Source organism: Tupaia chinensis, unplaced genomic scaffold (genome assembly GCF_000334495.1).
Source record: "Tupaia chinensis unplaced genomic scaffold, TupChi_1.0 Scaffold138910_1, whole genome shotgun sequence".
Lineage (NCBI taxonomy): Eukaryota > Metazoa > Chordata > Mammalia > Scandentia > Tupaiidae > Tupaia > Tupaia belangeri.
In genome coordinates, this window is record NW_006198801.1 from 1784732 (window position 1) to 1795826 (window position 11095).

The 11095-nt window shown below is 44.8% G+C and overlaps 1 protein-coding gene and 1 pseudogene across 5 annotated transcripts in view; both read right to left on the reverse strand.

Annotated features, from left to right (window-relative positions):
- Positions 1-189: 189 nt before the first annotated feature.
- On the reverse strand, positions 190-781 carry LOC106736352 (60S ribosomal protein L17 pseudogene; annotated as a pseudogene).
- A 374-nt stretch (positions 782-1155) lies between these two features.
- RINL (Ras and Rab interactor like) overlaps positions 1156-11095 on the reverse strand; it is a 23249-nt gene continuing 13309 nt past the window's right edge. For 4 of the 5 annotated variants that reach the window (XM_027765620.1, XM_027765619.1, XM_027765618.1 and 1 more), the window contains 4 exons: positions 10872-11003; positions 10530-10693; positions 4146-4194; positions 1156-3620 (listed from right to left, as the gene is read on the reverse strand). In XM_027765620.1, the coding sequence (XP_027621421.1) occupies positions 3337-3620; positions 4146-4194; positions 10530-10693; positions 10872-11003 (629 nt within the window). In that variant the 3' untranslated portion in view covers positions 1156-3336. Of the gene's footprint in view, positions 3621-4145; positions 4195-9598; positions 10449-10529; positions 10694-10871; positions 11004-11095 lie in introns of those variants that run through there. The other variant, XM_006161732.3, reaches the window with a different exon arrangement.

Genomic DNA, 11095 nt, shown 5'->3' on the forward strand with positions numbered 1-11095 from the left:
GAGAGAGACAGAGAGACAGAAAGCGAGAAATCACCCCCCAGGGGGGACGGCCACGCCACAATCCCTTCTCCTCCATTCTCCTCTTGGGATCTTGGGCACACACACACACGCGCCTGGCGTGAGTTTAAGCCACCAGGTCCGGGACTTGAACTGCGGTCGACATAGCCATTACGCTAACTGCTGGTCCCGCTATGCCATAAGTTTTTGTTTCTTCAGTTTCTTCTGGGATATCTTTTTCTTCTGTGCAACTTCCTCTTCCGGTTTAGGAACAATTTGCTCCTTTTCAGTGAGGATCATCTCGATGTGGCAGGGGGAGCTCATGTATGGGTTAATCCATCCATGAGCTCTGTACGTATGACGGTGCATCTTTGGTGCCTTGTTCACCTGAATGTGCTCAATGACCAGAGAATCCACATCTAACCCCTTAAGTTCAGCATCTCTCTCTGCATTTTTAAGCATGTGCAGCAAAAATTCAGCACTCTTTTTGGGCCACCGACCTTGTGTCCAGCCCCACTGTTTGGCCTGGGCACATCTACCAACTCCACCATTGTAACGACGGAATGGCACACACGGCTTCTGTAAAGTGACATCCTTCAGATACTTGGTGGCTTTTCGGATATGCATACCCTTGATGACCTGGGCAATTTCACGAGTATCCTTAAAGTGAACACGAAGATTTGAACCACTTGACTTACATGACTTTGTGGGGTTCTCTGGGTCAAGTGAATAGCGAACCATTTTCAAAGATCACCTCCGGCCGCTAACGAGAAGAGGACACAAAATTTCTTAAATAATCTAACTTTCTTTCTTTTTTTAAATAATTATTTATTTATTATTATTATTGTTAATATTATTTTTCACATGAGGTTTGCCAGAGAAAGACAGAGAGAGAGGGAGAGTGAGAAAGCAAGCTGCCAGGTCTGGGACTCAAACCATGGTCAGCCATGTGGGAATTCCAGCACCTTAACCACCATGCCACCTGCTGGCCCAATAATCTAACTTTCAATAGCAAGTTCAGCTGGTATTACATATCTGTGAATACATGTCTGACTTTAGGCGTGAAACTCTGAGTAGAATGAACATATTATAAGGTAGCACCTAGCTGATGCTATATAGCTTACTTATTATGGTCATTAAATAGGCATTTTAAAATATTTTTTCATTTCAAGAAAAGCAGTCTTCCCCCTTCTTTCCCCTACCCCAACCCATCCTATGCCTCCCCATTACCCCTGCACTCTTAGCCCATCCCCTCCTCTTTGGCTACTCCTGGACCCTACAGGGACCAACATGGATATGTGGACTCTGCTCTTCTGGCCTGTCCTTTTCAGCTGTCTGCAAGACACAGAAGTGAATACAAATCCTCACGTGTATAAAGTTAAGTTACAAGAAATATCTGAGATAATTATTAATGTGAAGAATGAGAACAAAGAAATTCTAGAAAAACTGCTTGGAATCAGAAGAGATGTCTCCAAGAGGCCAATCATCTCTATAATAAATCATGTAAATTTAAGTCAGGAGATATAAATGACTATCTTAAGGATTCAAAGATGAGCTCCCTGAGGCCCACTATACATACACTAGAAGAAAGGAAAAAGGAACATGAAGCCATCTGTTAGAAACTGAAGTCTGTGAAGGCAGCAAAAGCTGAATTCGAGACTGGGAACATCAAAGTAGACAATTTTTATGAAATTGCCCAACAGAGGAAGCCCATAGATGAAAGGCCACGAATGAAATGTAGTGACTGGATGGAAAAAGGGAAGGAGCTCTTGCAGACAGGGGAGATCTTAAAGCTTTCTTCTAACGAAATAAAGAATTTACAGAAAAGAATTGCAGAAATGCAAGAAGAGGTGAAAAGAATAGAGACCATCTTCCTACATCAGAAGACCATCTATGAGAAAATGGCTCAGGACCACTGGCTTAGGGTTCCTGCTGTAGAGGGGGGCAGTGACAACGCAGCCCAGGGAGGCCTCATACTTGGAGTACAGGTTGGTGACAGTGCACAGTCAGAGGATGCCAGAGGGACACAGGCTCCAGAGGCCAGTGCTGGGAACACAGGGCATGGACGTCACTCTGTGGGGAGCAGACACAGGACTTTCTGCAGTGCCCAAGGCAAACAGCAGCTTCATCCCTCCCGAGGACCCAGGGAAGGAAAAGCTTGCTCCTGATTGTCTTAGAATTCCTTGGAAGCATGTCATTATTGCTGCCTACTTGGGGATGTCTGCAATTTTCATATTCATCTGGATAATTCTCCTTCTTGTAAAGTGTCACATGTATGAAATTAGTTTACGACAAATATTTGAACACATTGACGATTTTACAAAGGAACACAGAGAACTTTTGGAAAAAAGAACTCTTTGGAAACAAAAGATCACTGAATCAAAAAAAAAGGCCTTCGAGAAACTAAGCGTATCACTTCAGTGAGGCATGCAAATTGAAGGATAATTTCAAAACGTGAAAAAACTATAGGAGCTTTGAACAACATCATTCAAAATAAACATTCTCAGTTGCAAACCAAGAGGGTTGGAAATGTCAAAACTTCAGGCTTGCTCTTGGAAGAAAAGTCTACACAGACCTTTGAAGATGGCCCTTCAACAGACACCTCAGGATTTTCAGAGTCAGGAAATATAAATGACCAACGTGAGGATCCAAAGCTCAGAGTCTTGAGGTCCACTACGCATAACCTGAAAGAAAGGGAAAAGGACCTGCAATTCAGTGAGGTCTATGAAAGCAGCACAGGCTGCTGAATTTGAAACGCTAAAAATGAAATTAAACACTCTTTGTGAAACCTACAGAAGATCTCAGAGGGCCACGGGAGAGAAGCTGTTAATGAAAGAACACCCGCTCAGAGAGAAAGAAATAGAGCTATCACTGGCAGAGGAGAAACGTCAGTTGGCTCCTGGAAAAATCCAGAACTTAATGAAAAGAACTGAAGAAATGCAGAGAAAAGGGACCGCCTTCCAAGACGAGATCATCATTTCCAAGAAGGCTCATCACGACTGGCTCAGGGCTCATGCTATGGAGAGGGCAGTGGCGGAGAAGACCCGGGAGATCACCTACTTGAAGGGTAGGCTGGCAGCAACGCACAGCCAGTGGATGCTCGAGGGACCCTGGCTGCAGAACCCAGTGCCCAGAGGACCTGACATGGACCGCACCCCACAAGGAGGAGAATCAGAACGTCATGCCTTTCCGCTTCCTTCTCTCTTCCTCGGCGCTGTGGGGGTGGCGGCATCTCTTACCCGGCGTCAATGGCCTCCCTCAGGCCCCTCGTGAAACCCAAGGTCGTCAAAAAGAGGACCAAGAAGTTCATCGGGCACCGGTCAGACCGATATGTCAAAATTAAGCGCAACTGGCGGAAACCCAGAGGGATTGACAACAGGGTGCAGAGGAAGATTCAAGGGCCAGATCTTGATGGCCAGCATCGGTTACCGCAGTAACGAGAAAACGAAGCACTTGCTGCCCGGTGGCTTCCGGAAGTTCCTGGTCCACAACGTCAAGGAGCTGGAAGTGCTGATGTGCAATAAGTCTTACTGGGATCGTCCACGACGTCTCCTCCAAGAACCGCGAGGCCATCGTGGAGAGGGCAGCCCGGCCGGCCATCAGAGTCACCAATCCCAGCCAGGCTGCGCAGTGAAGAAAACGAGTACAGGCTCATGTGCACGTTGTTTGTTTCTAAATAAAGCCACAAACCCCCATCTGGGTCTTCCAAAAAAAAATAAATAAATAAAAAGAACGTCATGCCTTTCCCATGAAGACCAACTACATGATCCCTCCTGAGGGCCCAAAACAGGAACAAGTGGGGACCAGCAGTTAGTGTAACTGCCATGTTGCTGAACTCTCATACCGTCAGCCACAGTTTGAGTCCCGGACTGGTGGCTTAAAACTCATGCTGGGCGTGTGTGCATGCGTGCTCAAGATCCCGAGAGGAGAATGGGGAAGGGATTGCAGCATGGCCATCCCCCCCGGGTGGTGATTTCTTGCTTTCTGTCTCTCTGGCGAGCGCATGTGCCCTATAGCAAAAACCTCTCAAAAAAAAAAAAAAAAAAAAAAAAAGGAACAGGTTGACATGTTTGGCAAAGGGCCCCCTCCTTTCCAAGGACCACCCTACATGCCCGACCCCGTGCAGAACCATGCATCACCATACGTACGGGGTTGACGGCTGCCTCCGTGTCCATTCCAAGGACGACCAGTTTGAACCTGAAGAGGACAGAGAGTCATGATAAACATGTTAGGATATATTTAAAATTAGAAAAGGTTTCAGAGTCAAAAAAAAAAAAGAAGAAGAAGAAAAGAAAAGAAAAGCAGCTCTAACTTTACTAACTCAATGAAATGCTAAGGAACTTTGCTTAAAACTTAAAACTTTATTTATTTAAATTTGATCAGAGAGGGACAGGGTGAGAGTGTGAAAGAGAGAGAGGGAAAGTGAGAAAGCAAGCTGCCAGGTCCAGGACGTGAACTGCAGGTGGCCATAAAGGAGTCCACTGCCCTCAACCACCACTCCACCTGCCCCTGTTCATGTTGTTCTTTAGCCTGACTTTCTTTCTTTTTAAATTTTTATTCTTTTTTACTTATTTACATTTAACCACATATATCTTTGCAGTGGACAGCAATTCTTTTTTCCAGTCCAAATACCTTGCATATCAGTCAAGACAAAGATATTACTATATATTATCATTAGCAAATAGCTTCTATTTTTTTGTCAATTAAAAGTAATTTTGTTTTTTTTTTTCCTTCCCCTTTTCTTCCCTCCATTCCATACTAAACCTTTTTTTCCCCACATTTTATTGATTCACAAAAGATTTTATTTTTTTTTTTGAGAGGTTTTTGCTATAGGGCGTGAGTGCTCGCCAGAAAGACAGAGAGAGACAAAGAGACAGAGAGCAAGAAATCACTCCCCAAGGGGGATGGCCACGCCGCAATCCCCTCTCCTCCATTCTCCTCTTGGGATCCTGGGGATGCACACACACACACCCGACATGAGTTTAAGCCACAGGGTCCAGGGCTCGAACCACAGTGGACTACATGGGAGTCCAGCAACATAGCCATTACGCTAACTGCTGGTTCCCACAAAAGATCTTAATTAAACTAAAAATATGGACAAAGCTAAGCTCTAGTGACAAGTGCACTGTAATTTTCTTCCAAAACATTTTTTTCTCTCTCCATTCCCCCTTTTACTAAAGAGAGGCATAAACTAACTTATAAAAAAAAAAAAAAAAAAAAAAGTTTAGTCTCAATTTGGTCTGTTATTTGCACAAAGCCTCATAAGAATTCAATTTCAGGGGGGCCCAGCGGGAGGTGTGGTTAAAGGCACTAGATTGCCACATGAGCGACCATAGATCAAGTCCTGGACCTGGTGGCTTGCTTTCTCACTTTCCCTTTCTCTCTGTCTTTCTCCGGTCAAATTAAAATAATAATAACAACTGAAATTAAATAAATAAATACTTTTTAAAAACTCAATTTCTGATGCAAGGCAACAGATACTACTATATTGTTGAACTTATCCAAATAACCATTCTGCCACAAAATAAGAATGCTCACAAATATTTTTCAATTGCAGAGGGGTCAGAAAGGGAGAAAAGTTTATGTTTCAATTTATTTATTTATTTATTGATTGATTGGAGCGGTTTTTGCTATAGGGTGTGTGCACTTGCCAGACAGACATAGACAGAGAGACAAAAAGCGAGAAATCATCCCCCAGGGGGGATGGCCACGCCGCAATCCCTTCTCCTCCATTCTCCTCCTGGGATCTTGGGCACGCACACACACACGCCCGGCGTGAGTTTTAAGCCACCAGGTCCGGGACTCGAACCACGGTCGACTACATGGGAGTTCAGCGACATAGCCATTACGCTAACTGCTGGTTTCAATTTAAAAAATGTCTCAACTTAAAAAAATATTCAACAAATTGCTGGACCTATCAACAACTCAAAACAAAAAATCCTTAAATCTGGAAGACAAAGCATGGAAGAAAATCAGTAATGTTTTAGTCAAAACTAAAGTCATAGAATTCTATTTCACCAGTTCAGTCTCATGTAATTAATCTCTCTTTTGTTGAATTTCCAGTTTTACTGTGGTCTGATCTTTCTATTTAAATCCTGGAAGTTAACATTCAACATTATTATTGATATTTCCAGACTTGTCCCTACCATTAAGTTGGCCATTTTCTTGGTTATTTTTTTGTTCTTTTATTTCTTTCTGTTTGTCTTTAGTTTTCCTGGTGTAGTGCTCCCTTCAGAAGTTCTTGAAGAGCTGGTCTGATGTTGGTAAATTCTTTCAGGGTTTGTTTATCTGAGAATGTTTCAGGCTTTTCTTCCCATCTGAAGGATAATCTTGCCAGATATAGTATTCTAGGTTGAAACTGTTTTTCATTTAACACTTTGAATACATTTTCCCATTCTTTCCTTGCTTGCATTGTTTCTAATGAGAGGTCAATGTTAGCCTGATGGGATATGCTTTGAAAGTAACTTGATGTTTCTCTCTTGCTAATTTTAGTATTTTGTCTTTGTCTGTTTTTGGTTAATCTGGCTTTGATGTTTCTTGAAGAAGATCTTCTTGTGGGGTCCTTTGTATTTCTTAGGTCTGGATATTTAAATGCCTCCCTACGTTTGGAAAGTTTTCTTCTAGGATTTCATGGAATAGATTATCAATGCTCTTAGTTTTTCACCTTCTGGGATACTGATTATCTGGATATTTGGGCATCTAGTATTATTGGTATATTATTCTCATATTTTTGGGTTATTTTTTCAGTCTTTTTGGTGAATTTTTCTAGGCCAGAGGTTCTATCTTCTACACCTGAAATTTGATCTTATGCATGATCTAATCTGCTTTTAATACTTACAAGGAAGGTTTTGCTTTCTGTCTTATGGCCTTAATCTCTAACAGTTCTGTTTGATACTTTTTTTTTTTTTTTTGTACGCACACGTGCCTGGCGTGAGTTTAAGCCACCAGGTCCGGGACTCGAACCGCGGTCAACTACATGGGAGTCCAGCGACATAGCCATTACACCATCTGCTAGTCCCGATTCTTCTTCTTCTTCTTCTTTTTTTTTTTAAGAATTATTTTATTTAACTTCATTTATTTATTTATTTTAATTTGACCAGAGAGGGACAAAGTGAGACCGTGAGAGAGAGATAAAGTGAGAAAGCAAGCCACCAGGTCCGGGATATAAACTGCAGTCAGCCATGTGGAAGTCCAACGCCTTCCACCACCCCACCACCTGCCGGCCTCCATTCAATTCTTTTTTATGGTGTGCATTTCCTCTTTGAGATTGAGCAAGAACTTCCTCATCTCCTGGAACTCGTCTCTACTGCCTCATCTGGACTTCATTGTCTCCCTTCTCTTGCATCTCTGTTAGCTTTGTGACCATGAATATTCTAAATTCTTTATCTGACATTTCCATGAGCTCCATTGTATTATCTGTGGATGATGAAGGGCTCTTCTTTTCCCTTGGAGGAGAGATATTTTCTTGGTTTCTCATATTTCTTATGCCTCTGCGGTGGTTTCTGGTTGTCTGATGGAGAAATTTCTTCCTACTTTCTTGGAGTTAATTCTGAACATTAGAGGTATGCAGGAGATGATCTGCAATATCTCTGCAGTTTCATTTCCCTGATGTTCACCAAGAAACCTGCACTTTGTTGATGGAACTGGATATTACAAAGGTCTCCCAGTTTCTAAAGAACAGGTGCATCTGGGGCGAGGGTTTCAGAGGTGTGTGGGAGATGAGTCCTGCTCTCTGTCTTTCTCCCTGCTGCTCACTTTGCAGTCTCTCTTCTCTGATTTTTAGTCACTTGGTGGTATATTCACATTTGGGTAATTTGTTGGAAGTTTCTGCAAGGGCGATTTCGTATGTTTCACTTTACTGTGAGGTACTTCTATGCCAATTTCTTCTCTACTCCTGTGTTTTGCAATGTGGTATCCACAGAAAGAGATTTGAATTCAGATTTATGAAGATGAGTTGTTCCCTTCCTGGAGCAGTTCGGTGGTGGTTGAGGTTTTTGATGACCCTAAAAGTATTCAGATGTTTCATTACTGTGCACCTAGGCCTGTCTAGGCACTCAGTCTATGGAAACTGAGAAGCAGAGGAGCTTCAATTAAAGGAGCAAGGCCAGGCCCACCTCAGATGCACATTTAACCTGACTTTCTTTTTCTTTTTTTTGGAGAGGTTTTCGCTATAGGGTGCGTGCTCTCGCCAGATAGACAGAGACAGGCAGAGAAACAAAACGAGAAATCACTCCCCGGGGGGGATGGTCATGCTGCAATCCTTTCTCCTCCATTCTCCTCTTGGGACCTTGGGCACGCATGCACACGTGCCCAGCGTGAGTTTAAGGCACCAGGTCCAGGATTTGAACTGCAGTTGACTATATGGGAGTCCAGCAACATAGCCATTATGCCATATGCTGGTCTCAATATTCTTTTAAAAAAAGATTTGGGGACATCAACAGATGGCATAATGGTTACATTGCTGGACTCCCATGTAGTCAACCATGGTTTGAGTCCTGGACCCGGCAGCTTAAAACTCATATCGAGAGTGTGTGCATGCATGCCCAAAATCGCAAGAGAGTGGAGAAGGGATTGAGGTATGGCCATCCCCTCTGGGGGGTGATTTCTCACTTTCTGTCTCTGTTTCTGTCTGTCTCTCCAGCAAGTTTACACACCCTATAGCAAAAACTTCTCTACAAAAAAAAAAAAAAAAAAAAAAAAAAAGAAAAGGATTTTGGGCACACACACACACACACATGTGTCTCATATATCTGGTGTGTTTCTCAAACTGCCAGGTCTAGGACTTGAACCAGGCAGTCAGCCATATGGGATTCAACTTCCTCAACCACCATGCCACTGGCTGGTCCAATGCTGCAATCCTTTCTCCTTCAAGTCTCCATCCCATCAGGGTCCTGGACACTGGTGTGCCTACTGGGCCAGGATTTGAACTTCTGCTCAGCTACATGGGATCAACTTTCTCTGCATAGCAGCTAATTGCTGAACAGTGGGGCTGGCTGTGTGTCAGAAAAGTTTAAATTATGTATGTACCTATCACTGTATTTCTATTGCATAGTGCTGGGGAGAAGTATGGACAATTGAAACAATAAGTATAGTGTATAATATGTTAGGAAGTGATCAATTCTATGGAAAAAATAAAGATTAAGGCGAGGGAGTATACTCATTTTTTAAAAGAATTATTTATTTCATTATTATTTTTTCACATGAGTTTTGCCAGAGAAAGCAGAGAGAGAAAGAGGAAGAGTGAGAAAGCAAGCCACCAGGTCTGCGACTCGAACTGCAGCCAGTTATGTGGGAATTCCAACACCTTAACCACTGGGCCACCTGCTGGCCCATATATGCATTTTTATTGCTGCTGTAATGAATTACTACACTCTTGGTGGCTTTTAAAAATACAGATTTATTATCTTATAGTTAAACACACACACACACAAAGATTTTTTTTTTTTAGAGGTTTTTGCTATAGGGCGCATGTGCTTGCCAGAAAGACAGAGACAGAGAGATAGAAAGTGAGAAATCACCACCCGGGGGGATGACCACGCAGCAATTCCTTCTCCTCCATTCTCCTCTTGGGATCTTGGGCACGCACGCACACGCACCCGGCGTGAGCTTAAGCCACAGGGTCCAGGACTTGAAACACGGTCGACTGTACGGGAGTCCAGCGACATAGCCATTATGCTAACTGCTGGTCCCCACACGAATGTTTTCTCTTATAGTTCTGGAGGTCGGAAGTCCTAAATGGGTCTCGAGGTCTAAAAAGCGAAGGGTGAGGTTCCCAGAGGTTCCAGGGGAAAAACCCATTCCTTGTTCTTTTTCCCCTGTTGTTTGTTTTCGGTTTCTACAGAGTGTCTGCATACCTTGGTTCCTGGTTGTATCACCCCGACCTCTGCTTAAACATCACTTCTCTTTCTCTGACTGATCATCCTGCGTCCCTAAGCATCCTGTCCACCAGAATCCAGGATAACCTTCCCATTTCCATCCGTGATGTAGTCATACCTGTGATGCCCCTTTTACCATGTCCAGCAACACTCACAAATTCTGGGGGTCAGACTGTGAATATCTTTGGGGTGGGAGGGAGCGTTACTCTGCCTACCACAGGAAGAGTCAAGTGATAGGAGTTGAAGTTTTAGGCAGGAGTGGCTGGGGGAGCCTCACCGAGGTGACATTTGCCTAAAGACCTGAGGGAGGGGATAGAAGGAAGGCAGGAACAGAGTGGATACTAGGGAAGGGCACCCCAAGAAGCAGGGACAGCCAGTTCAAAGTTCCAGAGGTGTGTACCCTCGTAGGTGCTGCCCATAAATGAACTGAGCCAGGTCAATGCTGTCCCAGATACTGAGCAGGGTGCAGGTGCCTCCCGCATTTTGCTTGAGAAGCAGAGGGGTTGGCGACCCCTAATTATCACTGGTTCCTGCCACAGTCTCTATTGCCCATGGTTCCTCAAAGGGCAGGTGGGCCTATGAGGAGAGAGGGGGGACTGGATCAGAAAGATAAGAGGTGTCCCCTTTCTCCCACCTGCAGCCAGGATGGCCGGTCACCTGGGCTCCAGGATGGTCCTGTCCGTGCAGAGTCCGCCTGCGGTGCCACTGACGTAGCGAGGCACGGGCCTCAGAGCTCAGTCCCTGGGGTGCACGGCCTGCGTCGGGCTCGTAGTGGGCAATGTGATACAGCGCACCAAACCACGTGGTCAGGTAGTACCCCGCTGGGGACAGGAAGCGGGGATAAGGGTGTCAGCGCCGCACTCGAGGTTTCGCTAGGAGCCTCAGGTCCCTGAGGCAGTTTGCAGGCCTACCTTGCTGCAGCAAGGGGAGGCTGTCTGCGGCTCAGACAGCCCAAGGGCGCCCCCTGTTGGGCCCCAATGTCCTGGAGGTGTGGCTCACCTTCTCCCCGTAGCTCGTCCGGGTCCAAGAGCTCCATCAGAAACTCCACGTCTAGCTGCGTCTCCCCAATGTCCGGACTCCAGATCAGTTCCTCGGTCAGGGCCGGCAGGAAGGCGTCGGCGCCCTGGGGCTCTGCGGAAGTCAGGGGACGGGACTCAGGTGGATGGGGACCCGGAGACACCTTCCAGCCCACCCGCAGGATCGCGACATAACCTTGTTGGGAT